This window comes from Chaetodon trifascialis, chromosome 15 (genome assembly GCF_039877785.1).
Source record: "Chaetodon trifascialis isolate fChaTrf1 chromosome 15, fChaTrf1.hap1, whole genome shotgun sequence".
NCBI lineage: Eukaryota > Metazoa > Chordata > Actinopteri > Chaetodontiformes > Chaetodontidae > Chaetodon > Chaetodon trifascialis.
The window spans coordinates 6,630,001-6,657,998 of record NC_092070.1 but is presented as its reverse complement, the minus strand read 5'-3'; the positions used below and the strand labels follow the sequence as shown (position 1 = coordinate 6,657,998).

The 27,998-nt window shown below is 45.8% G+C and overlaps 2 protein-coding genes across 10 annotated transcripts in view; one reads left to right on the top strand and one right to left on the bottom strand.

The window, feature by feature from the left end:
- Window positions 1-199: 199 nt before the first annotated feature.
- On the top strand, window positions 200-14,719 carry traf7 (TNF receptor-associated factor 7). 2 transcript variants are annotated; one of them, XM_070980544.1, is made up of 22 exons: window positions 200-341; window positions 2,045-2,216; window positions 2,384-2,441; window positions 2,580-2,668; window positions 2,948-3,064; window positions 3,205-3,297; window positions 4,262-4,295; window positions 4,461-4,683; window positions 4,811-4,945; window positions 5,054-5,149; window positions 5,270-5,391; window positions 5,829-5,902; window positions 6,176-6,224; window positions 6,598-6,725; window positions 7,238-7,320; window positions 7,442-7,481; window positions 7,605-7,721; window positions 8,959-9,081; window positions 11,470-11,589; window positions 11,977-12,108; window positions 12,366-12,485; window positions 12,722-14,719. In XM_070980544.1, exons 2-22 carry the CDS (start codon window positions 2,103-2,105, stop codon window positions 12,734-12,736), a joined length of 2,082 nt encoding a protein of 693 aa, XP_070836645.1. In that variant the 5' UTR covers window positions 200-341; window positions 2,045-2,102; the 3' UTR covers window positions 12,737-14,719. The 2 variants fall into 2 exon arrangements, with proteins under 2 accessions (XP_070836645.1, XP_070836644.1); XM_070980543.1 differs by having other exon boundaries at window positions 2,577-2,668.
- Window positions 14,720-18,700: 3,981 nt separating this feature from the next.
- The window catches only part of caskin1 (CASK interacting protein 1), a 111,845-nt gene continuing 102,547 nt past the window's right edge, over window positions 18,701-27,998 (bottom strand). For 5 of the 8 annotated variants that reach the window (XM_070980534.1, XM_070980535.1, XM_070980537.1 and 2 more), the window contains 9 exons: window positions 27,675-27,785; window positions 25,034-25,135; window positions 24,780-24,918; window positions 23,774-23,917; window positions 22,353-23,623; window positions 21,944-22,249; window positions 21,087-21,663; window positions 20,165-20,669; window positions 18,701-19,434 (listed from right to left, as the gene is read on the bottom strand). In XM_070980534.1, coding sequence (XP_070836635.1) covers window positions 19,338-19,434; window positions 20,165-20,669; window positions 21,087-21,663; window positions 21,944-22,249; window positions 22,353-23,623; window positions 23,774-23,917; window positions 24,780-24,918; window positions 25,034-25,135; window positions 27,675-27,785 — 3,252 coding nt within the window. In that variant the 3' untranslated portion in view covers window positions 18,701-19,337. Of the gene's footprint in view, window positions 19,435-20,164; window positions 20,670-21,086; window positions 21,688-21,943; window positions 22,250-22,352; window positions 23,624-23,773; window positions 23,918-24,779; window positions 24,919-25,033; window positions 25,136-27,674; window positions 27,786-27,998 lie in introns of all 8 variants that reach the window. The other 3 variants (XM_070980538.1, XM_070980541.1, XM_070980533.1) reach the window with 2 other exon arrangements.

Here is a 27,998-nt window from a genome sequence, read left to right as displayed (position 1 = left end):
AACGTGATGGTGGTTGTCGCATGATGGTTCGGTCTCTGCAAGAACCAATAACTGCGCGGAACCGGAGCAGATGTGGATAAATTTGGGGATAGTGTGCCTGCAGTTGGTTTGCGGAATTTACTGACAGCGCCGAGTCCAATGGCAGCTCCACGAAGTGGATTGTGGGTAGCGTAGTCCGACATCGGAGAGAACGGCACTCATGGAGGAACAACGGTACGCCAGCTACTACATGTCCCAGAACACTCCGCGGCATTCGAGTTCCATGTATGTGAGGCAGAGGCAGAGAGAGAAGATTTAGGAATTCGTCTGCAGACTTGAGGCTGCGCTGTTACGAAATAATGGTAAGTCTACAAACTAAAACCAAGCTCGTTTTAAATTATTGTCGTGGTAACTGTAAAATAACGTAGAGTTCCCATTGGTTGTTAGCAGAGTTTTCCAAAGACAGTTAGCAGCAGTGATTGCTTGACGCTGTAGAAAATGTAACATTAGCTAACTTAAGCTAGCAAACAAGCCACTATAGCTAGCTAGCTAGCTAATTATCGCAGTATAAATGGTTGCTGATAAGATGACGGCTGATAAGAAACTGCATCACGAGCTGTCGTTTAAGTAGCTATCACACGTTAAACTATTACATTCCTATACTTTGGGCCTTTGAACATTTAGCTAGCTAGCTAGTTGTCAGCCTTCAACTTTGGTCCGTTGTTGTGTGTGTGTTCCGCCCCCCTGTCTGTGTCTAGGCTCGTCTTTACGGGAATCTCCTGGCATGTGAAAAAAGACAGTGACGCTGTTCGGAGCGGGTTAGAGGTCCTGTATAGTGTCAGCCACAGATTCTGCAGCCTATTACCATATGGGCTGACAGCCCGCATACCTTTCTGTTTACATCAGTATCTAGTTGTCCCGGTCACTGGATTTTGGCTGTCACTTCTCCCTCTTCCCTTTGTCTCTGTGTTGCTCCCTCCCTCTTGGCCTCTCAGCCTTCCCCTGTATGTTTGAGGGTTTGCAGGTGCTGGTCACAGTTTCCCTCATCGAATTGTTGATAAGACTTGTGTCAGTGCTGCCTCCAGTCACACAGCTGTTATGTGTATGTCTCAGGGGAAGGATAAGTAGCTTCAACGAGAGAAAAAAATGACTGTGTCATGCACAGATATGTACATTTGTACAATGGAGGATATTAAAACAAAACCGATTACTTCTGCAAATTTGAACTTCCTCTGTTGCTGCTAACGGAATTTATGGGAGACGAAACTTGTGTTAGTCATTCACATTTTTGTCTCACTTTCAGTTGCCTTTGGAAACTGATCAAATTGAGCAAAACCATAATAGAAGAAATGTTATGATGGTATGATGTTGAAATAGATATCCCTTGACAAAATCCTGGACAGACAACATCTAGTCTCTTCACAACATCTGTATTTGATGGATATATTGCGCAGATCCAATGAACATGTTTGATCCTATCTGGTAAATCACTGACTGACTGAGCTTTGAACTTCCTGTATCCAGTCAGTGCTGACTGAATATGTGTTTGGGAGTCTCATTGTCTTTAATGCTTCCGTAAGCTATGAAAGACGATCCAGTTGAACAAGCTAAGCCATGATACAGCTTTCTCAGCTCTGACGATTAACGTGAAATCGTTATGTTTGAGTGTGTTGTTGTAGCCAAAGACAGAAAGTAGGTCAAACCTCTCCACAACCATTAACTCCACTGTACAGCTCCATGATGCACTTATTTCTCTCTGCACTGCCTCTCGTGTTAAGTAGCGTTAAGCTGTGCTGTAGTCACTGGCAGTCACCAACATTCACTGTGCCAAGTGTGGGTGTGTGTTTTTTCTCCATCTCTGTTTAAACATGAAGCCAACGTATGGTTAGCATTATGTATTTGTCCAGATTTCAGCCAGGCTTCTGTAGTGCTCCTCTGTAGGGCAACTCACCAGACTTATTATTATTATTTTTACACTGTGTGCCACAACATCTGTCTCTCACTCTCCTCCTCATTAATGTCGTCCTTTTCTCCTCACCTCTCTGCACCTCTTTCCTCTTCTCAGGCCTAGCAGTCCAGTTAGCTGCTAGTGTTTCCTCGTGCATTTGTGTGTGCTTTGGGTTATGAGCAGCGGTAAGGCACCGCGCTACAACAGATACTCCGGAGGAGCAGCAGCAGCCGCCACAGCATCCATCCCCAGCAGTCCCTCCACCCCCCCAGCCGACTCCAGCAGCGGGGTAAGAGACACTGGAGTGACGTGCAGCGAGTTTTTAATTAAATACCCAGATTATATGATGTGTTCCTGCTGTAATTACTCATTTTGTTTAAATAATCTTATAGTTTAACTCTGTGCTGTCTTTTTACTTGTCTATCTGTCCATTCAACCTTTCTTTCTCCTCTGCAGAGCAAGATGGAGGCCTCATTTGGCCCTACTTTCTCAGCCGTGGCTGCCGGAAGTAAAGGTGATACACAAAGACTGCTCCTCTCCATAAATACTTGTTCTTTTTCTGCATTACTGTTTCTCTTTTTTGTTCAATAGTCACGGAAATGCTCCATTATTTAGGCTTTTTTATTGTGAATGTGTGTTCAAATTTCAGCAGAAGGGTCCAGCACGTACAAGCAGCACAGAAGAACTCCCTCCTCCTCCAGCACTCTAACGTACTCTCCCCGGGACGACGACGATGGAATGGTACACTTTCTCTGTCACTTTCCAACCCAGTCTAGTAAACTCAAAAGCTCAAAGACATGGACATTTATAATGAAGCTTACTGAAAGTGATCATTCTTGGGGACCTTCGGTGTAGAATACACCTGGAATGGGTAAAAGGGACCGTTCTTTCTCTCCCCAGTGTCAAACCTCACATTTCATCTCATCAATTGTGTGTAACTATAATGATACAAGATCCCACACTACTATTAATAATAATGACTAAGACTTCTCTCTCCTCTGCTTCCCCTCATCCCCTCAGCCTCCTATTGGTACTCCTCGAAGGTCAGATTCAGCCATCTCGGTGCGATCTCTCCATTCCGAGTCCAACATGTCTCTTCGCTCCACTTTCTCTCTGCACGAAGAGGAGGAGGACGCGGTAGGATGCAAAGCACAAACATACAACACAGATGTCAGCGAGCATAAACACATGCTCACATATGCAGTGACAAGTTAGTTTTGGGAGTGAAACCACACAACAAGTTGAGCAAAATAACAAATGAGTGTTTTTGTGTTCAGGAGCCCCAGGTTTTTGCTGAACAGCCGTCAGTGAAGCTGTGCTGCCAGTTGTGCTGTAACGTCTTCAAGGACCCCGTCATTACCACATGTGGCGTGAGTTTACATTTGTGTGACGTTTTCCTTGAAAGGCTGTGTTTGATGGTGCACCAAAAGCACATTATAATTGAGATTATGCTCAACCCCTCCCTGGAACAGCAATTTTCCAACAATGTAACAGGGAACAGCAGGTCTGTCAAGCTTTGAAATTTTTCAGCAGGCTGAGTTTAGTGGGGCTGTAGAAAGAGAGATACTCTGTATATGAGGTGTTTGGATGGTTTCCATTCTTTATCCGGAAAATCAAAAATACTGTAGCAAGCATGTTCAGGACCTATGTTTGTCCATTCCAACTTTAGCTACAGGCGCTAACGTGTGTGGCTAACTATCTTACTTTCCAAAATAGTAAACCATGGACCATGAACTGATGAGGTATCATGTATGTAGCCATCAAGAACATAATTAAGACCCTTTCACGGGCTTTAATCTCTTGCATCTGATTAAATCTGCCTGCGACAGTTGTCGTTCCAGCTGATAATATCATTGGTTGACAGCTAGAAATGAGTAGCTTGCTTTTGTCCATGTCTGTCTGAAATCACACAGGCATTGTTTCAAAAGTCTCTTTAAGAATTCTGAGATGCGAATCTGCCATGATCGTCATTGTAAACTCTGTATTTGCCACATGAGAACAGAAGGGATGAAATGAGGCAGCATGGTGGTCCAGTGGTTAGCACTGGTGCCCATGGGTTTGATCCCCGGCTGGGACAGGGCCTTTCTGTATGGAGGTGGCTGCCCACTGCTCTTCAGGGTGGGTTAAATGCTGAGAACAAAGTTTACTGTGTTGTGTAGAGTATGATCGTGTGTGACAAAGAATCTTCTAAAGCTTGACAGGCCATCAACAGTAACCAAGGGAGGCAAGGCTTAATGAATGGCCAGTTGTGTTAAAATGTATTATAAAAATGAACAAAAAGAACAAGAAAACATGGACTAAAATTTCATTATGTCTGTTTCTGTCCTTCCTCAGCACACCTTCTGCAGACGATGTGCCTTGACTTCAGGTAAGACATTTAATCTATGTCATGATGGACATTTTTCTTTTCAAACAAGTGGCACTGATAACATTGATAATGGCTTCATTCCATTTAGATGTGCCAGTGCTAGGCTGTAGTTTAAAGTGTTTTCAGTTTATTATAACCCTGAATTCATGTTTGTTCTCTTCACAGACAAGTGCCCAGTGGATGCAGCTAAGCTAACGGTTGTCGTGAACAACATTGCGGTCGCCGAGCAGATCGGGGAGCTCTTCATTCACTGTAAATATGGCTGCAGGGCAACAGCCGGCAGTGCAGGCGGGGCTGCAGCCTCCACCTCCACTGTGGCCGGGAAACCTGGAGCGTACGAGGTGGATCCACTCGGCTGCCCGTTCACCATCAAACTCTCTGCACGCAAGTAAGGACCACAGAGAGAGGATGTTGTATTTCCACTGCGTCCTTATGAATGTAATATAAGACACTAAAGCGCCAGCACAATGTGAAACTGTTACTGACGTATTCTTCTCCTCCCTGTACCTCCGCAGAGAACACGAGGCCAGTTGTGACTACAGGCCAGTCCGCTGCCCCAACAACCCCTCCTGCCCCCCGTTGCTCACCATGAACCTGGAGGCTCACCTCAAAGAATGTGAGCACATTAAATGTCCACACTCCAAATACGGGTGAGTGCCATTTTTTTCATGTACTGTCTCATAAAGCCAGTCACTTTCTTTGACTCATATACAACACATTCCTCTGTCTTCTACTGATCTGCCTCTCCTCCCCAACAGCTGCACATTCATTGGTAACCAGGACACATATGAGACACACCTGGAGGTGTGTAAATTTGAGGGTCTGAAGGAGTTTCTGCAGCAGACTGATGACCGGTGAGCTGACATACTGTGAATTTTAAAACCTGATTGAACTCCTCTTAAATATAATAAATTCATAATTGTCTCCATCGCTGATCTCTCTGTATGAAATCTCTGACCTCTGACCCTTTTTAGGTTCCATGAGATGCAGCTGACTCTGGCCCAGAAGGACCAAGACATTGCTTTCCTGCGCTCCATGTTAGGCAAACTGTCCGAGAAGTTAGATCAGCTAGAGAAAAACCTGGAGCTCAAATTTGGTAAGATACAGAAGAGAAAGTTCCCCAGTTTGACCTGCTTATTCATCCTGGTCCTAACATTTGGAGGAGTTTGCATGTTTACACACTCTTCTTCAAGGGCAGCACAGAGGCGGCTGTCAATGAACTGCGATGCCATTTTACATATTAGAATGTAGATCCAAACATTTTCTGCACTTTTTGTCAGGAGCAGATTTAGAAACTTTTCATGGACAGAATACAATTTATTGTGTGTTCAAAAAGCAGAGAACGGCTCAGGGACATGATGGTGTCTCTGTCCTCAAATGCTTGATGCATTGTGATGTAAACAATGTAGATTTCATTTTCACAAGCCCATAAAGCATGTTAATGTATGAAAGTCTCCACTTTCACCATTGTTACAGCCTGACGTTACCTAATGAGCCACACTGTGTGTATCTGTGTGTGTGTGTTTGTTTCAGATGTGCTGGACGAGAACCAGAGTAAACTGAGCGAGGACCTGATGGAATTTCGTAGAGATGCCTCCATGCTTAACGTAAGTGTGTGTGCACCTAACGAAGAGACAGAGAAAAGTGTGTGTGTGTGTGTGTGTGTGTGTGTGTGTGTGTGTGTGTGTGTGTGTGTGTGTGTGTGTGTGTGTGTGTGTGTGTGTGTGTGTGTGTGTGTGTGTGTGTGTGTGTGCGTGCGTGCGTGCGTGCGTGCGTGCGTGCGTGCGTGCGTGCGTGCGTGCGTGCGTGCGTGCGTGCGTGCGTGCGTGTGTGTGTATGAGAGGAAAAGTAACCCCCCTGTCTCTGGTCTGTCTGTGCAGGATGAGTTGTCCCACATCAACGCCAGGCTCAACATGGGAATATTGGGCTGTAAGTGTCTGCCCTCTTTTTTTAAAATCCTTTTTCTCTTCATTATTCTTCATCTCTCTCAGTGGAGAAGAAGAGTATTTGTTAAACCCTTGCCAGGAGCTGGATCATGTCAAGTTTTGAATGATTTAATCAGTAGAGTTCAAAATCTAGCTCTGACTGCCTTCTTTGGCCACTTTCCTTGGCCTCCCTCCTCTCCCTCACTCCCACTCATTCCTTTCACCAACCTCTGTCTGTTTTTTCCTTCCTCCTTTCCTCGTCTACCTCCCTGACCCCTTTCAACCCTCCTCTTTCAGCTTCAGTTGCACTCCTCTCTTGTTAAGTTACAAATGAAAAGCACATATCCGGTCTGACCCGTCTCTGTGCCTGTGTGCAGCATACGACCCCCAGCAGATCTTCAAGTGTAAGGGGACATTTGTTGGCCACCAGGGTCCCGTTTGGTGTCTGTGTGTCTACTCCACTGGAGACCTGCTCTTTTCTGGGTCCTCAGATAAGACCATCAAGGTAACATTCACACACACACACACACACACACACACACACACGCACACACACACACACACACACACACACACACACACACCAAACAAATGAAAGACAACAAAAACAAGTCTTCCCAGTTTCGTTTGTTTGATGCCCACTGATGCAGCAGAGGGCCTTCAAACTCATGGATGCATTACTCAAACTGGACCTGAATTTCATTTTCTCCCGAGTACCCGTAGCAACACGCCCACACCAAAGCAACCCCGTATGTTTCCTTTTTTCTACTTTTTGATGCACTATTTTTGGCCTTCACCCACTTACTTCCTGAGAGATTCTGATAACTTCTGCCCACAACCTTGCTTTGAAAACCTGGAAATCTAGAATAAAAGTTAGAAGACAGCTTTCAGAGGACATGGACTGAAAAAATTGCATAAATATGCATGTGGACATAAATGAACATTCGATTTCTACAAATTGAGATAGATTTTTTGCCTTTTAGCAGTATGTCAACCCCTCTCCTCTCTTGCCCTCAGGTTTGGGACACCTGCACCACCTACAAGTGTCAGAAAACCCTCGAAGGTCACGATGGCATCGTCCTGGCGCTGTGTATCCAGGGGTAAGAAAATCCATACATGCACATTAACAACACATGCTATGATCATAAGATGCATGTCAGCTGTGAATGACCAGCCTCCTCCCCAGAGCATGACTCGGTGATTTCTTTTTTGTCTCCATAGAAACAGGCTATACAGTGGCTCTGCAGACTGCACCATCATTGTGAGTAACGTTCACCTTCCTGCTTCATCTATTTCAGGCCGAACTTGTGCAGTTTGGCTTGTTAGCATATGCTCTACAAGTTGTGTTTCTCCGTTGTGTAATGTTGCTGTTCACGTTGTGTAGGTGTGGGACATCCAGACCCTACAGAAAGTCAACACTATTCGTGCCCATGACAACCCTGTATGCACACTGGTCTCCTCCCACAACATGTTGTTCAGTGGCTCCCTCAAGGCCATTAAGGTACATTTATGTGCATGATGTATCATCCAGTGTGTGTTGTGTCATATCAGTATTTAAAGAACGTTTTGACTGCTCAGTGACCTGAGGCAGAAGATCATAGGATGCATGCTGGCATTTTAGTAAATCTAAGGTTTTGGCTTGTCCAACATTGACCATGACATCTGACGGACTGGATTAAATTTTGGCAAGTATTAGTACACATCATCAGCATAGCAGCGAAAATGGACACTATGTTTATGAATAATATCGCCTTAATGTAGCGTGTACAGAGGTGAAGAGGACCTAGAACGGAGCCTAGAGGTACACAAAATCTAACTGGAAGAGTCCCACAGTTTGCTGTTATCAAGTATATGATGAGTTGTGTCAGAAATAAGAATGAAATCATGTCAAAGCAATGAGATAACGCAGTTAAACTAAAGCCGATTAATAGCAACCAAACTATTATTTGTCACTTTGGCCAAACCAGTTTTGGTGGAATGGAGTGCATGGAATCTAGATATTAGTTGTTACTGTGCAGATGAGTGGTGAGCTGATTGGCTCTAATCGTTTTACGTCATTTTGAGATGTGTGAAAGGTAAAATTGATCTGTAGTTGCTGAAGACGTCACAGTCAAGATTTGATTTTTTTAGGGCGCCTTAGTAGCTCATATCAGAGTCCTTACCTTGGATTCTAGCCTGGGCCCTTTGCTGCATGTCACCCCCCCCCTCATAAAGAGGAGTGTAACGAGTGGGGAGTGGGGTGTGAGTGAGAGTGTGAGTGTGTGAGTGAGAGAGATGTCAGTCCCCTTACACAGGGACTTTCCTTTCGTACCCCACTCAACTCTGCCTCCTCCTCCCACCAACCAGCATCTCTCTGTTTCAGCTCAGTGACATCATGCACTTTACTGTTTTCACCACTGTGTGTTGGTCTGCAGCTCCGCTCAAGGCACAGCATGTGTCTGTATGTGTGTCTGTGTGTGTGTGTTAAATGTAAAAAGATTTTTGTGATAGATGTCAGTGTTTTAATCCATTTTCTCAATACCATTCTCTTGTTTAGTTTGAAGTTTGAAGTGCTTTATTCCCCCCTTAGTTTCACTTTTCACCATCTCCATAAGCTGTATTTATGTGTGTGTGTGTGTGTGTGTGTGTGTGTGTGTGTGTGTGTGTGTGTGTGTGTGTGTGTGTGTGTGTGTGTGTGTGTGTGTGTGTGTGTGTGTGTGTGTGTGTGTGTGTGTGTGTGTGTGTGTGTGTGTGTGCAGGTTTGGGACATCGTGGGTACGGAGCTGAAGCTGAAGAAGGAGCTGACTGGCCTGAATCACTGGGTTAGAGCGCTAGTGGCCTCCCAGAACCACCTGTACAGCGGCTCATATCAGACTATCAAGGTAGGTGGAGCAGTGTGGCGATGTTAGCAACATCCACACACACCACTTCAAATTCATGTTTTCTTTGTCCAGTCAGAGCAAGAGAAGCATAATTAGGCACTAGACATTTCTCAACGTGCTGAAGCGGTGTGCATGGGGCTGCAGTAAGGGAGGTGCTCCATATATAAAGAGTTTGTGGGGCGCTCTGACATGTGTCTATATCTTCTATATAGAATGACTGTGGCTGTTGCGGTGTGAATTTTTCCACTCGGATGCAGTTAATCAAGCCTCAACTTTGTCGCAAGGCACAGCAGAGTGAAGATTTGAAAGTGTTGTGTTTGGAAGGTGCTGCAGCTCTATCTGCCAGTGACAGATCTGAGTGGGATTTGAATGGCGGCTGGTGTTAATTTTGGAGTTGGAGCATTAAAATAAAATGCCGATGGAGGGAGGAAAAAGGTTCATACTGGCCCTGTGGTTGTGTCGAGCAACCAAAAATAAACCTCCACATGGTTTATGGAAATGATCAGCGCACAAAAGGGTCCTCCTGGTGGATGAAAAGGCTGGTTGATACATGTCCTGCAGTGTGTGTGACTATCTGTTACTATGTAAAGCAAGATCAAGCCTTTCTTGTGTTTTTCAGCCATGTTTCATGTAGCCAGTATGTGCCTCTGCATGCCCCTGTTGTTGTCACCCCTGAGCACAATATGGGCTTTAATTAGTTGGAGTGTAGAAATCTTGCTGCTGTAACTGTGGAGTGGTGTGTGTGTGTGTGTGTGTGTGTGTGTGTGTGTGTGTGTGTGTGTGTGTGTGTGTGTGTGTGTGTGTGTGTGTGTGTGTGTGTGTGTGTGTGTGTGTGTGTGTGTGTGTGTGTGTGTGTGTGTGTGTGTGTGTGTGTGTGTGTGTGTGTGTGTAGTGAAAGCTGTTTGGATGTATTGTGGTCAGTAATTGGATTCTGTCCTCTATATATAAAAGGACTGTGTGTCTGTGGCTGTCATCACCGTTCACCGCCTCACTGTTGAAAGTACGCTGTGTGCCTGCACATTCATCTCTGACTGTGTGTGTCCTGCTGTCGCGCTGGAGTTGGTCACTAATGAATACCTCAGGGACGCAGTGGAGAGATAAAGAGAAAGACCGAAAAGAAAGCAAAGGCAGAGGGACTGGTTTTGGGAATGAGGGACGTCTGTGGAAGAACGAAGGAGGAGATGAAAGGACAGATAAAGTCGACTCGGCTGCTTTTTAATGGTGCTTATGAGCAGGGGAGTCAGTCTCCAGCCAGTACTTAGCCACAAACGTCGTTTCTAAAATGTTTTGCTGCAGAAATTGCCATGACAAATGTTGCCCTATTCAGTGAAAAACATGCCTTTGAACATTTTGGCAATTAAATAAGTTTGACACAGAGAAAGTACTGGGAAGACAGTTTAAACACAAAACTCTTTCTGCACTGATTCCTTTTGGAAAATGCAAGAAATTCATTTCTTTCACTTTGTGTTTTTGATGTTGGCTCATTAGCTTTCTTGTAAACTGTGTACTGCATGCAAATAATACCTGTGAGTTTGTGCTGATGAATAGTTTCCCCTGTAATTAATCAAATTATAGGATCATCGTTTTTTTTTTTTTTAGCCTTTGTTGGATAGTATAAAAACAGAGCGACATGAAGTCCAGAGCAGAGAGAAGGAAAAACGTGTCAAAGTGGAGCCAGGAATGGCCTTCATGGATTAAAGCTCCTTTCATCAGTATCATTATTCTAACATAACATCAGACGACAATGTTATTATGAAGCAACTGGATGTATGAGCGTTGTCCATGTGACATGAGTGTCTGGGAGGAAGAGGGTTAACTTAAGATCACTTTGAATCCTTTCTCCACTTCTATCCATCTGTTGAATGTCAACCAAGGCTGACTCATGTTTTCTCTCTTGCGCTCTGCCACTGTCCTCTTTCTTTGTCTCTCATGAGCTCGCTCTTTGTCCCAGTATCAACCATAACGTTAAAAAGACAGTCATCCAAAGAAATTCCTCCTCCTGCTTCCTTTTAAACGATCGTCTCACTGAAACTCTGCCAGCAAATGCAAACTAGGATAAGTGTATAGAAATAGCCGTTTAGCTTCACGTGCTAGCGATTGCGCCACTGTGTGTTGCCATGGAGATGAGAATTGACGAGTTGCAGCTGTTGAGAAACTCACTTTTTCCACTGCTGATAACTTGTGTGTGTGTGTGTGTGTGTGTGTGTGTGTGTGTGTGTGTGTGTGTGTGTGTGTGTGTGTGTGTGTGTGTGTGTGTGTGTGTTTATCTATCCCTTCCAAAGACACCCTCACCACCCTCCTCTTCCTCTTTTAAAATGTTTTTTTTTTTGTGTGTGTCTAAATTACCCACCGGCTCCCTCTGACTCCTTCTCTCTCCCTGTGTGTCAGATTTGGGACATCCGGTCTCTGGAGTGTGTCCACGTCCTGCAGACCAGCGGGGGCAGTGTCTACTCCATCGCCGTCACCAACCACCACATCGTGTGTGGCACTTATGAAAACCTCATCCACGTAAGGGAGACGCACACATACACACACACACACAGAGGACAGAGTCCATTTATGTCGTCTTTGATTCCCTTTTTCCTGTCCTTCATTCCTGCCTCATGAGCAAAACTAGAATGCGTCTCGCCCTCTCTCGCAAGGCATGAGGTCGTCTCTGGATCTGTTTAGAATTGGCTGTTTTTTTTGCTTTTCTATTCTCTTCATTGCCCCTGTTGGTGTTCAGATGATACTCACACAGAGCTCATCCCAGGGTTAAAGGCACACACACACTCTGGACCAGAATGCGCTCCAGACCACGATTCAGCCAAAATGCTTTCTCACACACAAACTATGCGATGTTGGTGTTGCACTGATGACGAGTGAGATGATGAAGGTGTTGCGTCTTCTCTCCAGGTGTGGGACATTGAGTCTAAAGAGCAGGTGCGGACCCTGACAGGTCACGTGGGGACAGTGTACGCTCTTGCTGTCATCTCCACCCCTGACCAGACCAAAGTGTTCAGCGCCTCCTACGACCGCTCGCTCAGGGTGAGGACAGACTGCATGTCCATTTGTGTGTGTGTGTGTGTGTGTGTGTGTGTGTGTGTGTGTGTGTGTGTGTGTGTGTGTGTGTGTGTGTGTGTGTGTGTGTGTGTGTGTGTGTGTGTGTGTGTGTGTGTGTGTGTGTGTGTGTGTGTGTTGATGGAATGCATGTCACTCACACATATTGCCATGTTGTCTGTTTACAATAAACATTTAAAGATGAATACTTAGACACAGGTAAAGACGCTGTCCCTGTCGTCTAGGTGTGGAGCATGGACAACATGATCTGTACCCAGACCCTGCTGAGACACCAGGGCAGCGTGACAGCGCTAGCCGTCTCCAGAGGACGCCTCTTCTCTGGAGCTGTGGACAGCACCGTCAAGGTAGGACAGATCACCTCGGCATCAGCTGCTCCACCTACTGTACATCTGTATCTGCTGCAGGTTCACTTGCATCATTCACAGTGTTATCAGAAGTGTTACACAATGTCTTTATATATATATGTTGTAGCTTTGTTTGATCATTCTTAGTAATCTCTCTCTCTCTCTCTCTCTCTCTCTCTCTCTCTCTCTCTCTCTCTCTCTCTCTCTCTCTCTCTCTCTCTCTCTCTCTCTCTCAGGTGTGGACATGCTAAGCAGACTGTTTGCTCTGCAGGAATCCAGTCGATTTCATATGACGTAATGAACGGTAACCTTTCCACGTGATTTCCTCCTCCACACCCGTTTCATTGATTGTGATTTAACGGCCACAGACCAATAATAACCGCCACCTCACAATCGAGCTGCATCGGAACTATTTTACTAAGTGTTGCTTTTAAAACTTCAAACAGTCTGACACCTGGATCCGATCGTTAGGGTCGAGGGCCAGCGGGGGTCACGCTCCTTTGTGACCTCATCACCAGTGCATTATGGGGCAGATTAAGACAAGCTGCCTTACAGTTGCACCGCACTGCGCCAAAACCGAGCAACCGGACGCTGCATCCCCGTTATCAGAGCAGGAAGCAGAGAGTTTTTTCAAGCTCTCAATGGTCCTGCCTGCTTCCTGCGGATACACCTGCCATTTAAGAACTGACAGACGATGCCTCATGCATACTGTTCAAATAAGTCTAAGGGCTGGTTTCACAAACGTTTCACAAGCTGGTTTCACTGCAAATGTAAATGTTACCCCAGAATGCACCAGGACAATAAGACATTCAGATTGGTCTTAGGTCAAAAATCAGCCGCCCTGCAGCTGTTGGGCTTCTGAAGTGTTTCGCATAGACGTATCAGCAAGTGGCCTGCTGTTTGTGCTCAGATTTGAGCGGCGACAGTGACGGCCTGGCACATGCTTTCAAGCCTAAACTCAGTCCACACATCAGCTGTTCTGATTCTTTTAAATCGACGTTGGTATTGGCCTCAAAAATCCATTATTGTCAGACTGTAGAAACCACGATGGCACGTGGTTGCAGAATTTTTCATAGCTGAGGTGCACGTAGAAACATGGAGGTCAATTTTACATCCAGTAGCACGAAGGAGAAACACAAAAGATCAAAGCACGGACCCCCTCATACTTCAGTGAGCAGCCTGAAAATGAAATGTTCGTGCACTCTCAGACCAGCTCGCGTGTTGATATCAACTGAAGACATTTCCAGTTCTTAGCCGAGGATGTCCAGACAGAGACGGCTTGTCTCTCAACACCCTGTGTCAGATCTACATGGACAGACGCGGGCGTAATGACACATTCCCTCCCTGCTTGTTCATTGTGGAGTCACCTGGCGGAGCTCTGTGAAACCAGCCTTTACAAAACACCTTTTAATAAGTAAACACTTTAAAGAGAAATCTATAGATTTACTGAGTTTTATATTAGTGCCATGATAGAGCTGTATTCAGAGCCACTCAGCAGCTGTACAGATGTGTAAAGTAACAGATAGTGCCGAGCCTGGACATGTGGACATGAGAAGGCCTCACACTGGCCGACGAAACAGAGCGGGACAGGCAGAGGGAAGACGCTGTGTGTGCATGCACCTGTCTGTTATTGTGTATATGTGAGCGTGTTTCAATGAGTGCCATATGTGTGGAAGAACGGTGAGGAAAGACTGGAATGACGTGTCTTTGTCTCCCCTCTTCCTGCCCCCCTCCCCCCCTCCCCCTTCTGATCTCTAACCTCAACTGGTTAGAAGGAACATAACTACAGATTAATACTGATTGTTGTTTATTGTCTGTAACACTCGAGGGACTTGCAGTGAAGGCAAGCAGTTGATTGTGTGTAATTAACCTTTTTAAATTCGCAAACGCAGAGTAAGTGCCACTGAGCTAAAGTGTAGCTAAAGTCTCGCTTTCAGGACCCATATTGGGTTGAAAATGTGAAAAAAATAACTAAATATGGCTGGGAGGGGAGTTCTAATTTCATGAGGTCATGCACATCCAGACCAAAATTAGATTTTCACAGATGTTCAGAAGCATTTTGCCTTCATTTCAGTGCAGATCTGGTCACTACTTACTCTGGCCGTGGTGAGGAAGGCGCTGGGGAAGAGAGGAGGTGTCTTCACTGGTCACACTTTCAGTGATTTCTTGTATACTTGTAATCATATAAGCCTAAGTTGATCATTGATCAATAAAACTGTTGTACACTTTGAGAACTGTGGATCTCATTTATTTCAACAAGGAAACTTTTTGCTGCTATCTGAACTAATGCTTATGGGGTTTTTTTTACACCTTGTGGCTTATATGGTCAAAATAGGTGAATCACCAAAAAATGTCACACTTTTCTTTTAATCAATCACATGCTGAACATGTCACAGGCTGTAAAAGGCCTCATGGAAAATGCTGTGTTGCAGTCTTGTGCTGCCCCCTGGAGGAGAGGCTTGAAAATGCAAAGTTCATCACACAAAGGCAGGCTGAGGACAGAGCAGTTTGTGTCGAACATTTATTTATTCAGAGCAGATGGCCATAAGATGCAGTCACTGCAAGCACACCACTGTCCAGTCACTACAACACACACACACACACACACACACACACACACACTCTCACTCTCACACAAAGGTTTCATACAGTCAATAGCAGAGCAACACATAACACACACGGCCTCTCTCAAGCATTCACATACAGTCGCTGCAGAGCTGAGGAGACGCCTGCCCGGCGTCCGTTCAGATAAGCACAGGCGGAAAATCAAATAGAAACAGCTTGGCTTGGTCTTCTGTTAAGAAAGAAAACGAACAGTACTTTTGCTCCACTACATATTGGACCATCTGTGGTTTTTTTTTGTTTTGTTTTTTTTGTTTCCACCATCTGCAGTATTTCACCTTTGTAGCCTAACCCCAGTCCCCACGCTTTAAAGTAATGCCTACAACATGAGATGACCAAAATGAGACCAAAGGAAGGAGAAGAAAAGGCCAAATGCTGCTGCAGCGGGCTGAGATCCTAAAGCTGGAACCTGGCATTGAAGTGAGTGAGAGCACTAGAGTTGACCTTTGACCCCCTGTGCAGCCTCAACAGTGTGATCAGGGGAAGTTGCCATGAAAATTACGTGACCATGCATTCACGTGCTGCCAAATAGATTTAAAAAATCTCAGGCTTGGAAATTCACATAAGCAATCAGAGAACAGTTTGGTGCCTGTTTTTTGAACAAAACAGTGAAATCCGACCTCCGCTCCAGGTGGAAGAGTTTATCACACATCTGGTAACAGTGGGACCAACCATCATCACTGGCATTGCACTGATTAGTGATCAGTACATGCATGTTTTTAGTAAATCTACATTTCATCTGCTAATTTGCTTTCTTGCCGAACATCAGATTGATTCCACTCATATCTGTGCTACATATGAAGCTACTGCTAGCAGCTGTTTAGCTTAGCATAGCAACAAGAATCATCCCAATCTCCCCGTTCCAGTCTCTGTGTTAGGCTAAGCTAACCAGCTCCTGACTGCAGCCTCACATTTGCTCTACAAACATGAGAGTTGCATCAATCTTTTCATCAAATTCTCAGCAAATAAGCATATTTCCCCGAATGTGGCAGCTAACTTTGGACACTCAAATGTTGTACACAAGCATCTCATTGGAACATTTTGTTTCTAATTGTCCAGTCAGATGGAGGAGAGTCAATATTAAAGGGACAAATTAAGCCTGTGTGTGTTGTGAATACGAAAACAGCAATCTAACGTGGTAACCTGGGTTTTGTGTAGGTGGGGGGTGGTGGGTGGGGGGGGGCAGTGTACTTTTTTCTAATGGCATATCAAATAACAAAGCAAAAACAGAACAAGAGAGATCCCCATATATTGTACATACCCATCTACTGTATTGTAGTCAGACCAAAATCACAAAGCAAGGCACATGTTTCAAAGAAAAAGAACATTGCATTGGAAATAATACAAAAATAATAAACAGAACAAGAATTGCTTGTATTATACACATCGCCACACCTGGACACATGTACACAAAAAAAGGAGAAGGAAAACAAAACAAAAAAATGCTTCCTGGAAATATCCCAACATGGTATCCTACAATGATTGATCAGCTCAGACCACTGAAGCATGGAGAAGCAAACTGATTCAACACTGTTCAGACCTGTTTACTTTGAAAAATAGTCTTCAGGATGACACACACATCATAAATACATTTCTTTTTTTTGTTTTTTGCAAATATCCATATATATAATCTCTATGTGATCATAATTTAAATACCACAACTATTCTTTGAAGTCTTATTCATGTCTATAAGGAGTGTGGCTGCGATGGGGCTGTGAAACCTCGACCTCCTCAGTGGAGCGTTGTACCTCACTGGATTGCAGTTTGTGGTTGGTTTGAGCAGCTTGAACGGGCACTCCATCCAAACACTTGCATAATGTTCTCTGCGGCTCTGGAGGAGGTTTGTCAGATTGTAAAAATAACCCTGATGATGTCATGGTGATGTCATCAGGGCTTGAAGTGTGTAAATCTCTAACTGAAAGCCTTCGTTACAAACTGGGGTGATGGAGTTTGAAAGACTACCAGACAGAAAGGGTCTGATGAAAGACATGTTTCTGTTGCATTATGGGAAGTGTAGTGCTTTTAGAGCTCGACCCATCCCAGACCCCCAGTTTAATCTAAGTGGAGTGCCCCTTTAAACTGAAACAAACCATCCTGCCTCACAGATCTCTGCCGCCGCTCACTTCATCTTCGCACATTTTTTTTTTTTTAAATCCCATGAACGCACTGTCATGGTAACATACTGCGTAGTAACCATGGTGATGCCAATGAGGACTGTTAGGCGGATGATGTAGATTGTCATGGCAACACGGGGTGGGTGGTTAGGAGAATGTGGGACGAGAGAGATGGAGAGGGGACGGCTGTCCACCGAGGTGTCAGGAGGGGTTTCGGTCCCAGAGTACGAGACTTTTTACTTCAGTTCTAAAAGTACTAAAAATTCAGGGATCCCACACAGAGACTCAGGAAAGTTCTGGATTTTAAAAGGAAAAATGAACACAGGGTCTGAGAAGCAGGGACGCACCAGCAAATTAACTGGATCTGGTATCGACCAGTGACCAATCCATGTTGGCCATCCCAGGCCTCCTGTCACCTTACACAAAAGCCATTCCAGTGAGTTCCACACAGCGCAGGATGCATGTCTTAAAATCAAAGATGTGTGAAGCAGGAAACGCCTTACACTAGTGGTGAGGATGAAAACACGAGCATATTCATACATTCTGGATTTTTCCACGACGGAGAAGAAACAGACGTAATATTAAGGTTTTTTTTGGACACAATTCATCAGAGTATTTGTCTGGAGGAGATCTTTTGGATCAAAGAATATATAAATACTGTATGAGTGATCTGTAAACACTGCTCAATGTGCCCTGCTTTGGAGTCTTTGAAGATGAATTGATGATCATGACAGTTCATGGGTTTGAAACTTTAAATATTTACCAAATATGGACAAAATCATGAATGAAAAGGTTTCTCCAATAACAAACTGATCTGAATTTCAATCAAAACTCTTTTCTGTTCTCTGGGTGAGTGTGGGAAACCTGAAGTTTGTTGCTGTACCTCTGGTGTTTTTTTTGTTTTTTTTTTGGATTTCCTCCACCTTGCCTTGCACCAGAACCCTTCAACAACATCCTAAAATCCTTCTCAGAACTTTCCAGACCTTCATCCTCAGACCTAACGTCTCCTTTCAGACAGCCTGCTGTAGTCTCACTGCAGCTTTCTTCCTCCCTCGCCTTCACTTGTGCAGGCTCCCGTGTGTGTGTGTGCAAGCCGGCTGCATGGGTCATTGTGCTTCTCCTAAGGGTGTGTGTGTGTGTGTGTGTGTGTGTGTGTGTGTGTGTGTGTGTGTGTGTGTGTGTGTGTGTTTGTGTGTGTGTGTTTGTGTGTGTGCGAGTGTGCTGAGGGCGATGATGAGGATGCAGCAGAGTGTGTGGATGCAACCAGGGCAGAAAACTGAATTTGAGCCTGAAATTCCGACAATCCGCAAGCTCGCGTACGCACATCTGTCACACTGCCTCTGTCTCACGCGCGCACACACACACACACACCTCAGGAGCTAAATAGTCTCGTTTTGGTCACAGATAAAAATCTTTCCACCAAGTCACAACACCAGAGGTCACCATTCTACACAGAACCAAGACATCAAACCAAAGAGCTAGAGATTCATATTTATCCGTATATTATATATTACTGTGCTAATGCAGGACTTTTTCATTAGATATAAACTCTCCATGCTTAGAATGTACACATACCAGACTATGAGTCATTACACAGTTGGTTTTTCAATCAGTACTAGTTTAGTTTATTTGTTCGCCATGATAGCTTCAAGAGTCTGTGTGGAGTCCTGAAACGACCCACGTTTTGATTGCAGTCTCCTCCATTTTGTTGCATTTCTCCATCTTTTTTCTTTTTTTTATTCCTCTCCACATCACTCCTGTTTGGTCCTCTTTTTTTAACCCCCTCTCTTTAAGTGTCTCTCTCTTTATCCAGTCTTCATTCTTGCGCTCTCTCTGCCACGTGTCTGTCCAGGCCCGTGGCACCGCTCCATCATCATTTTCATCATCAGCGGCAGGAGATGAGAGGAAGAGGAGAGATGAGGTTTTCCAGAGCAGCGGTGGGTGGACGACAGGAAGAGCTGAGAGGGGGGGCTGTGCACGACAGAGAGAGAAGGACGAGGAGAGGGAAAGAGAGAGAGAGAGAGAGAGAGGGAGAGAGAGGCATATTGCCCATTGTGCCATCTGAGTCACTCCTGAAGCAGCGTTGCTCTGGAGACACGTTGACTGGTTTCTATGGTTACTCCAACATGGCGTCCAACTGGTCAGCCAGGTCATCAAACATGCTGCCGATGTCGTCGAGGATGCTAACTGTGGTCTTCTGCTCAGCCACAGAGCTACAGTACATCACACACACACACACAGAAGCACAGCATTATACCAACTGATGGGGAATACTTCAGATCCTTCAATTAAGAGATCTGGACCTCTAGTTTTCATAGTGGTATGTGCTGGTGGACAGTCCTGCTGTGAAATATGCACATTCAGCAGAACCTGGACTGAAATGTGGGGTAAATCTAGAGTTTGCTGAAACCCCCCCCCTTTAGTTAGTGGTGCTGCACCTTAAGCTTTGTAGTCTTGCACAGCACATATGCAGATTACAGTGATGATGGGGCAGATTTACCCTCAGTAATATTGAAACAATGGATCGCTGATTTGAGACAGAGACAAAACCCAGCTTCTCATTGCTAACTGATGACCATCAGATGCAGCAAGAAACCAGAAAATTAAATATCAACTTGTTGGTATTTGGTCTTAAAGTACTGGACAAGTACAAATTTTGACCTGATGATGGTGCTAGATGAAAAGGGATCAACTTCTCTGAGTGATCATGGCGCCTTCATCAGGTGCGTTTAATGTAAATTAGCAGATGTTTGTATGCTAACACACTAAACTAAGATGATGAACAGCATTATAGGCCTTTACCAGCAGTTTGCCACCATGAAAATAGAAGGGTTGCTGTATGTTTGAGTATGTGAGGTGTGTTTATTTGCATGAGTGTGTGTGTGTGTGTGTGTGTGTGTGTGTGTGTGTGTGTGTGTGTGTGTGTGTGCGCGTGCTGCTTACTCCTCCTGCCGCAGTATCTTGTCCTCCACGGCCTGCAGAGCTGCGGCCAGCGACGCACTCGTCTCCTCCAGCTTCTGATGCACCAAAGAATCCACACCGAAGTCCGCTGTTACAGGGGCTGGCACCGTGACCCCGCCTCCCGTCATCCCGCTATCCACCGACACACCCCCAATGGAGGAGCGAGGGGGCTTGACAGGTGGCGGGGTCGGGCTGGGCGTGGCAGGGGTCTGGGGTGTCTGCGGCGTAGTGGGGGTCTGCGGGGTGTGGGGGCTCTGAGGAGACGGGCTCAGCGGCTTGGCGTTCGGCGGGCTGGGGATGTTGGAAGGAGGGAAGGACGGGGGTGAGCTGGTCTGTCGGGTCACCGCAGAGTGTTGCTTGACAGGGGCAGAGGCGGGGGTCGGGGAGGGCGGGCTGGTCATGGAGTGGATGAGCTTGGCCGGTTTGGGCGCCGTGGGCGGAGGGACCGGTTTTGGTGAGACAGGTGGAGGGATCTTCTTTCCTTCCACTACAGAAAGGAAGAGAGAAACAAAAGGGCACCTTTATATATTAACTCTGTGAGAGATTTTCTCTGATCTCACTGCCCCCCCCCCCCCCAACATCTTCCTGATGTTGTGTGTATGACCGAGTGCTGTAACTTTTCCAAAAACCAACAACCTGACATTCACGCCTACTCAGAGGTCGAGGTGATAGAGCTGTGATGTCAGAATGCCTTTTGTCTTCCTATGTGGTCGGACCACATGTACAAACAGGTTTCTTTCACGCATACTGACACCTTTACAGGCTGTGGTGGCCTCAAGGTGTCAGTATGCTTCAAAGTGCTCATCCAAACCTTTCTGATGTCAGAATTGAGGTCTGTGTAACTTTGCATAACTGACAATTATGACCCCTTCCTGACACAAACACACATATACAATGTGAGTACCTGGGCTTCCAGGAGTCCCGGGGCCAGGCAGGGGCACTCTCTTGTTGGAGACAGGGTGTGGGGGGGTCTGCGGGCCTCCCTGTCTCTTTATCTGTGCCACAACAGGCTTCGGGGAGACTGGAGGCTTTGGTTTTCTCACTGGACCTCCTTCATTGCTCACTGGAGCTCCTTGGTCCGCACTGTCCCTACGAGGGGCAGCAGTCACTTGCGGTTGCGGTTGAGGTTGATATTGGGGTTGAGGTTGAGGTTGCGGCTGCTCCGTCACTCCAGCATCAGACACCGGGCGGCGTTTCACGGTGGCTGTGCCATTCTGGTAGGGTACTGGCTGCGTGGTGTTCTGCGGCCCAGCCCCCACAGGCTCTCCATTAGCTGCGGCCAGGTCTGTGAAGCCCTCGGGCTCCTTGTCGCGACTCTTTGGCCGTCGTTTGACGGTGGACGACTCTTGGAGGGTGAAGTCGGAGCCGTTGGGGTGGGGCTTGGAGCTGCGCGGACGTCGCTTTAAGGTGCCTGTGCCTTCAACCCTGGACATGTCCTCCTGCGTGTATCCCACGTCTCCCTGGGGACCCTCCCCGTCACCCTGCAGACAAACACAAAATACACACTAACGGAAAATTCATACATTCATGACAAGAGGTTATTTTTGCACAAACAGTCAAAAACATTGACAAAGATAAATGGTAACACAGATATAGCTTACAGTACACAGAAGCTGATTATGGATTTGTAATACGTTAGAGCACACTTAATTTTAGCACATAAATTACATAGATAATGTTGAAACAATAGATAGATCGATAGATAGATAAATAGATGATAGATAGATAGACAGAGAGACAAACATATATATAGATAGCTACCTGTCCTTCTCCTTCTCCTCGACCCTGGCGGCGGATGGTCAGGCTCCCCTCCTCTGCAAATGGCAGGTTCTCTGATGAACTGCCACTGCCTCCCGAGCTGGGGTGTGGGGAGGACGGAGGGTGGGGTGGGGAGGAATTTACAGGGACAGGGGGGGTTTCAGGTTGGGCGGACAGAGCAGGGAAAGCAGAAGGAGCTGGCTGGTCACGCCTGGCAGCCGCCACCAGCTCAGTGACAGGACCACTAATGGTCCGCCGTCGGTTCACCACTTCACCGTCCAGACCAATGGCATCACGTGTTTTCCCCACCTGTTAAAAACAGTGTACTTGATCATGCCTCAGTTCATTAACTACATAAAGAAAGGTGGCAAATTTTTCTACAATGACTCCTACAAAGTGTTATCTACAATACCTGCAGGAAGTTCTTCTGCAGGGCCATGCCTTTGGGTCCACCCCCTATAGAGGACATCTCCAACATGGCGGCAATACTCCTCACACTACCCACACTGCTTGTCTCGACAGCACCTGCCTCCACAGACACCCCCAGGTCGCTGGCCCGTCGCTGTTGGTGGTAAGGCACATCCAGCATCCCTCCTGTGGTGGTGAGCGTGGGAGGCTGCGCGTTGGCCTCTGTCAGATTGGAGTTGGAGCTGGAGATGGCAGAGCTAGAGCGTTTGGGTGGAGGTGGTGGCGGCCCTTTTTTCTTCTGACGCAAAGCAAAGGACTGCGCCTGGTTGCGGCTGACATTCTTGTCCTGGTTGCGGACTGAGTGGCTGCGGCTGACGCGGTGGGTCACCGTCGCATATTTGCCTCCATCCCCTCTGATGACAGCAGAGCCCTGACCTCCTGCTACCTCTGCTTCTCCTTCTCCTCCTCCGCCTCCGCCTCCGCCTCCACCTCCACCTGCCTTCTCGTCACACTCGCCATCTGAGACGGCGTATCTGTTGAGGCTGTGGGCACGTTTCTTCTGGAGCGCCGAGGGCTCTGTTCCTTCTCCCTCAGCCGGCTCAGCCTCTGGCGGGAGGCAGAGGAGTGGGACTTGTGGTTGTTGGCTCTCCCTAACCTCCATCACCTGCGCCTGTGGATGGTGCTGAGGGTGTGTCTGATGCTGCGGCTGGACTTGAGGCTGCTGTTGTTGCTGAGGCTGAGGCTGAGGCTGAGGCTGAGGCTGAGGCTGAGGCTGAGGCTGGGTACACGGAGCTCCGCGGTGGGTTGGAGACTGAGGGGGGTGGGAGCGCGGCGACTGAGGTCTCTCCCCCTGGATGAACTGGGGGGACGGCTTGTGTTTGGCCTGCGGGGAAGCTGTGCTCTGAACAGAGGAGGTGGAGGAGGACGATGATGTTCTTGTCTTGGTGGGAGTGTGAGGGGGCGTGTAGGGCGGCGCAGGCTGGGAATGGGAGTGGGAGTGACGGTGTTTGCCTTGAGAGGACGCACTGCCCCTGTGAGAGGAGGTGCTTCCCTGGCTGCTCTGCTGCCTCATAGTCCGCGCCTCCTTCTTCGGTGGCCCAGCACCACCTCCTCCTCCTCCTCCTCCTCCTCCTGTCATCACCTCATCATGGTCTTTGCTGAGGCTGCGGGTCCGCTGGGCTTTGCTGACCTCCTGCCCTGGCTGAGTCATGGCAGTCTGCAACTCGGTGCTCAACTCGCTGTCCTGGAAGGTGCTCATCTTTGGAGACATGACCTCTGCAGAAAGAGAAAGAACCTCTTAAAATGAATATCAACAGTAGTCTTGACAGGACAGGAGGTCGACTGTACTGTTAGAGAAATGAATCGTTGAGGGAAAAATATTTGATCGCTATTTGATCATTATCAGAGTTTTATCCGTTAGCTCACCATCTGGAGGAGGGCTGTCCATAGACATGACATCCTGCTGCTGGGTGATTGGTGGGGGCTTCTTTCTGAGGGAGCCCCGCCCATCTGAGCTGCGCTGCATTTCAGCGAGTCGCTTCACCGCCAGCATCAGCTTCTTCTGGTGGCCTACAATGTTGAAAGATTTGGAGTGTAAAAAGAAATATGAAGCTTCAGAAATCAAGCTTTTATTTCGATCATTTGAGAAATTGATACCTTTTACTCTTCTAATTATCGTTCACTAGCTCCTTTCATTTTTCAACTCTTCCATTTCCCTATTCTTTGGTCTTGGCAGACATTTAATTTAACATTTAACATTTCCCTTTTCACAATCAGCAGCGGAGAGGACTTAAAGGCTAGCTCGCTTAACCGACAACACTTTTTCAGCTAGCTACCTAGCTTAAGCTTAATGTCCTCATGAAACTACAAGCCCAGTAATGTTATTCACCCTCATACTGCACTGCATGCTGCTGTAGCATCGCTGTGTAAACTGTAAAAATAGCTGAAGCATGCTAGTGCTAAAGAAAGTCATAACATTATCTACATCTTTCACTGCACATCTCTCTCAGGTAAAATATGATAGAATAGATAAGTGATTAGTTTAAATAAAACAAGCTTTTAAAAGATAAATATAAAAGCAGAATTAATGTAGTCTTAATTCATTTTGTTGACTGAATGTTGAAGGAAAGGTATCCACCTTCATTCTGTTATATTTTTGACTTGTCTGATGACCTTTTACTACATTCAGTCAGTTTCTGGGGCTGCTTGTGTAACATGTATATGTTGCATTCATTGTTAATGTGTTACAGGGTAGCTGTTTCCTCAACACAGATGACATGGGCTGACCTCTGTAATTTTAGCTTTAGCTCAGTAAGCTAGCATAGACCTAGCATACATTGCTGTCCATGGTGCTGGATCTTCATGGCAGACACTGACACATGCAGAGTCGAGTGCTCTGAAGGGGATGCTGGAGTTATCATGAATGTCTTACCCAGTTTGGTGATGCCTATTTCCTGCAGGTCCTCCCATGTGATGTCGGTGATGAACTCGATATTCTCGTAACCGTTCTGCACTAAGACCTGGTGGTACTGGCTTAGGCCAATAGCAGACAGCCACTCTCCTAGACTGGCCTATATGAACACCAGAAACACGACAGTGATGCTGGTAGCTTGCCTCTAAAAACAGGCTGAGCATCTAACTGGTCACTAAACCACAGGGATGATGTGTGTGTTGAATCATACTCACAGGTTTGTGCTCAGGCAGCCACTCGCTGACACTTAGCTTGTTAATCTCTGATGTCATCTTCTTTCTGTGACCTGGTTTAGTTATTCCAATGGCTGTCAGATCCTGACAACACACACACACACACACACACACACACACACACACACACACACACACACACACACACACACACACACACACAAACACAAGTAAGATACAGTCATGGTACGTTCAGACCTTGCCTCTAAGTGAACTAAAGTCAAACTCTGTCATCCTCTCTCTCTCTCTCTCTCTCTCTCTCTCTCTCTCTCTCTCTCTCTCACACACACACACACACACACACACACACACTTACACACAGAGGAAAACTTGCAACACAAAGAACAAGTGACAGCGTGACATCTGATGAAAGCTTCTGCCAGTTGAAGAGAATAGAGCAGAAATGTAAAATGTCTCAAAATCATAAGAAAAGCAAAGAAAGCGAAAGCAAATGTCTGCAGTGAAAAGGAAGCATCTGCAAGAAAGGATCCGCTCGACACTCCATGTCATTTAAATTCAGATTTTTGTAATCTGTCATAAGTAATCAAGCTCACACTTGGATACAAACGAAGTGAAATAAACAAATTCTATTGTGCAGATTTGTGTGGAACTGTAATTAATCGATAAGAACAGTGCATCATCCTGTCACTGTTCACTGCTGCTTCTGTGTATTTCAGTGGTAGTAGTGGTGGACTCACAACACACTTTTACAAACATACACAGACACACACAGACACACACACAAACACAAACGTACAGGAGAAGAAGTCTCGATTGTGCCTCTGGTAACAAAACCCTTTTAAAATCGGCTCAGCTCTGCATGCACAGCACAGGAGTGTATGTGTGTATACAAATCATTTATAGATGCTATAAATGATTTGTATGCAGGTGAGCGTGGAGGAGAGCATCTGCCTCGTCCCTCTGAGCCGCCGGCAGCAGCAGCAGTGTTGAAGGTGATGGGAGAGTCAGGAGGTTGTGCGCCTATACTGAGCTTATTTTTTTTATTTTAATTTCTATTTGAATATTTCCTGTTTTAGCTCCAGTTTGTAAGTCAGACTGAGGGCTTGCCTGGTGCCATTTGCACATATGATGCAGTTCTGTGAAAGAACTATAACAGCGAGAACATCTATTTACTCTCCTAAATATTTAGTTTAAAGGGGCACTTTAGCATTGTATTTTTAATAAGTTTGGAGACTCACAAGAGACAGATTTTAAAAAGAACAGCCAAGTTCAAAGCAGCCTGACTTTTAGCCCGTAGCTAGAAAAACAGTGGATCCTACATTTGCCAGAAGGCAACTCAACAGCATTTCTCATCACAGCTCCATGCCTGATCAAGGTCCACGAAAACCCACGAGGGGGCAGGGAGACTCATCGTAGCGCACAGTAATTCAAACATCTAGTTGTTATGGACAACATGTTAACAAATGTAGGAGCCACGAGACTCGACTGTACATTGAATGGGCAGCCTGATTAACCAAAACACTTCAATAAAAGTGGAATGATTTCATCTTATTATGTTTAATTTTATGTGAATAACTTAAGATGTAAATTTTATCCACAACCCTGATTCCAAAAGAGTTGAGCGTTTGTGTAAAACATGAATCAAACAGAATAAGAGAATTTGCTGATCCTTTTTGACACATACTCAATACTCAATAGACAATGTATTTAATGTTTGACCTCATCTGCTTCATTGATTTTTGATAGGCAACAGGTGATAGTATCATGATTGGGTATGAAAGGGGCATCCCGGAAAGGCTCAGTCGTCCACAAGCGAGGATGGAGAGAGGTTCACCGCTTTGTGAACACATGATTGTATAAAGTATGTCACTGCACGAGCTCAGGATCATTTTGTGAAACTCTTATCAGTAAAAACAGTTTGTTTGGAAATGATCGTATTCCCTATTTTTTGGAATCAGGGCTGTGTTTCCTCTTTGCGTACTATATTTCTTATATATATTATGCAAATTAAGTTAAAAGGGTTAGCGTTCTTTAAAGGAAAAATTTTGAAAAGAAAGTTATTTTCTTTCTTTCCAGTAGCTTAGCATCTTACATACAGACTTTTAACTCATAGTCGTTGTGCTAAGCTAAGCTAAGCTAACCAGCTTTTGACGAGAAAGTGAAAAGGCATGTTTTCCAAACTACAATATCAAATATTTAAACTCTTTCAATTAACCAATCCAGAATTACAATGGCATGCTTTACTTCTGCTCTATGTATGGATTGCTGTGCATTTTGAATCCACTCAGCCTTTTAAACATTTTCAATCTTCTTCATTAACAAGTAAAAAATGCATCGTTACCATAGACCTGCAGTTGGACCTAGAACATTATTTCTAACAGAGATCAGTAAGATCCAGTAAGTCAGTATCAGGTCATGGGTGAGAAGTGAAAGGTTCAGTCAGGACAGGTTGGGCGGGAGGCGGGGGAAGGACAGCTGAGATCACTTTAGCTGAGCGGTTCAGTTGTGCTCATCTGAGGATTTCTAAAGTAAATGATATACATGCATCTCGGAAACATCAAGGACAGCACAAATCAAAGTCGTGCAGACTTGTTTCCATTGTGGTCCTTGGAGGTGCCTGTGACCTCTCTGGGGTTCAGGGGTCAGGGTTCTGTTGCCTTACCTCCGGGGTCATTCGGCTAATGGTGGGCAAGTCATACCCAGCGCCCAGGAAGTTTGGAGCGTAGACCTGCAGCTGAAAGTCGCTCAGCCATTGGACAACGGCCTCTGAGCTCTACGGGAGAGAAGACAGGGGGCATGCTGTCACTGGCTCCATGTCTGCTTCTTCAACAGCCACTTTTTCTCAGCAGGGCCAAACAGGAGCCACCATTTAGATTGCGTAGCAGTTCAATATGTCTGTCAGTGTGTCACTACTAATGCCACACAGATGAATCCATTTATGCTCATTATAAGATTTCACCTCAATGAATCAGCCCAAGTTAGCCCT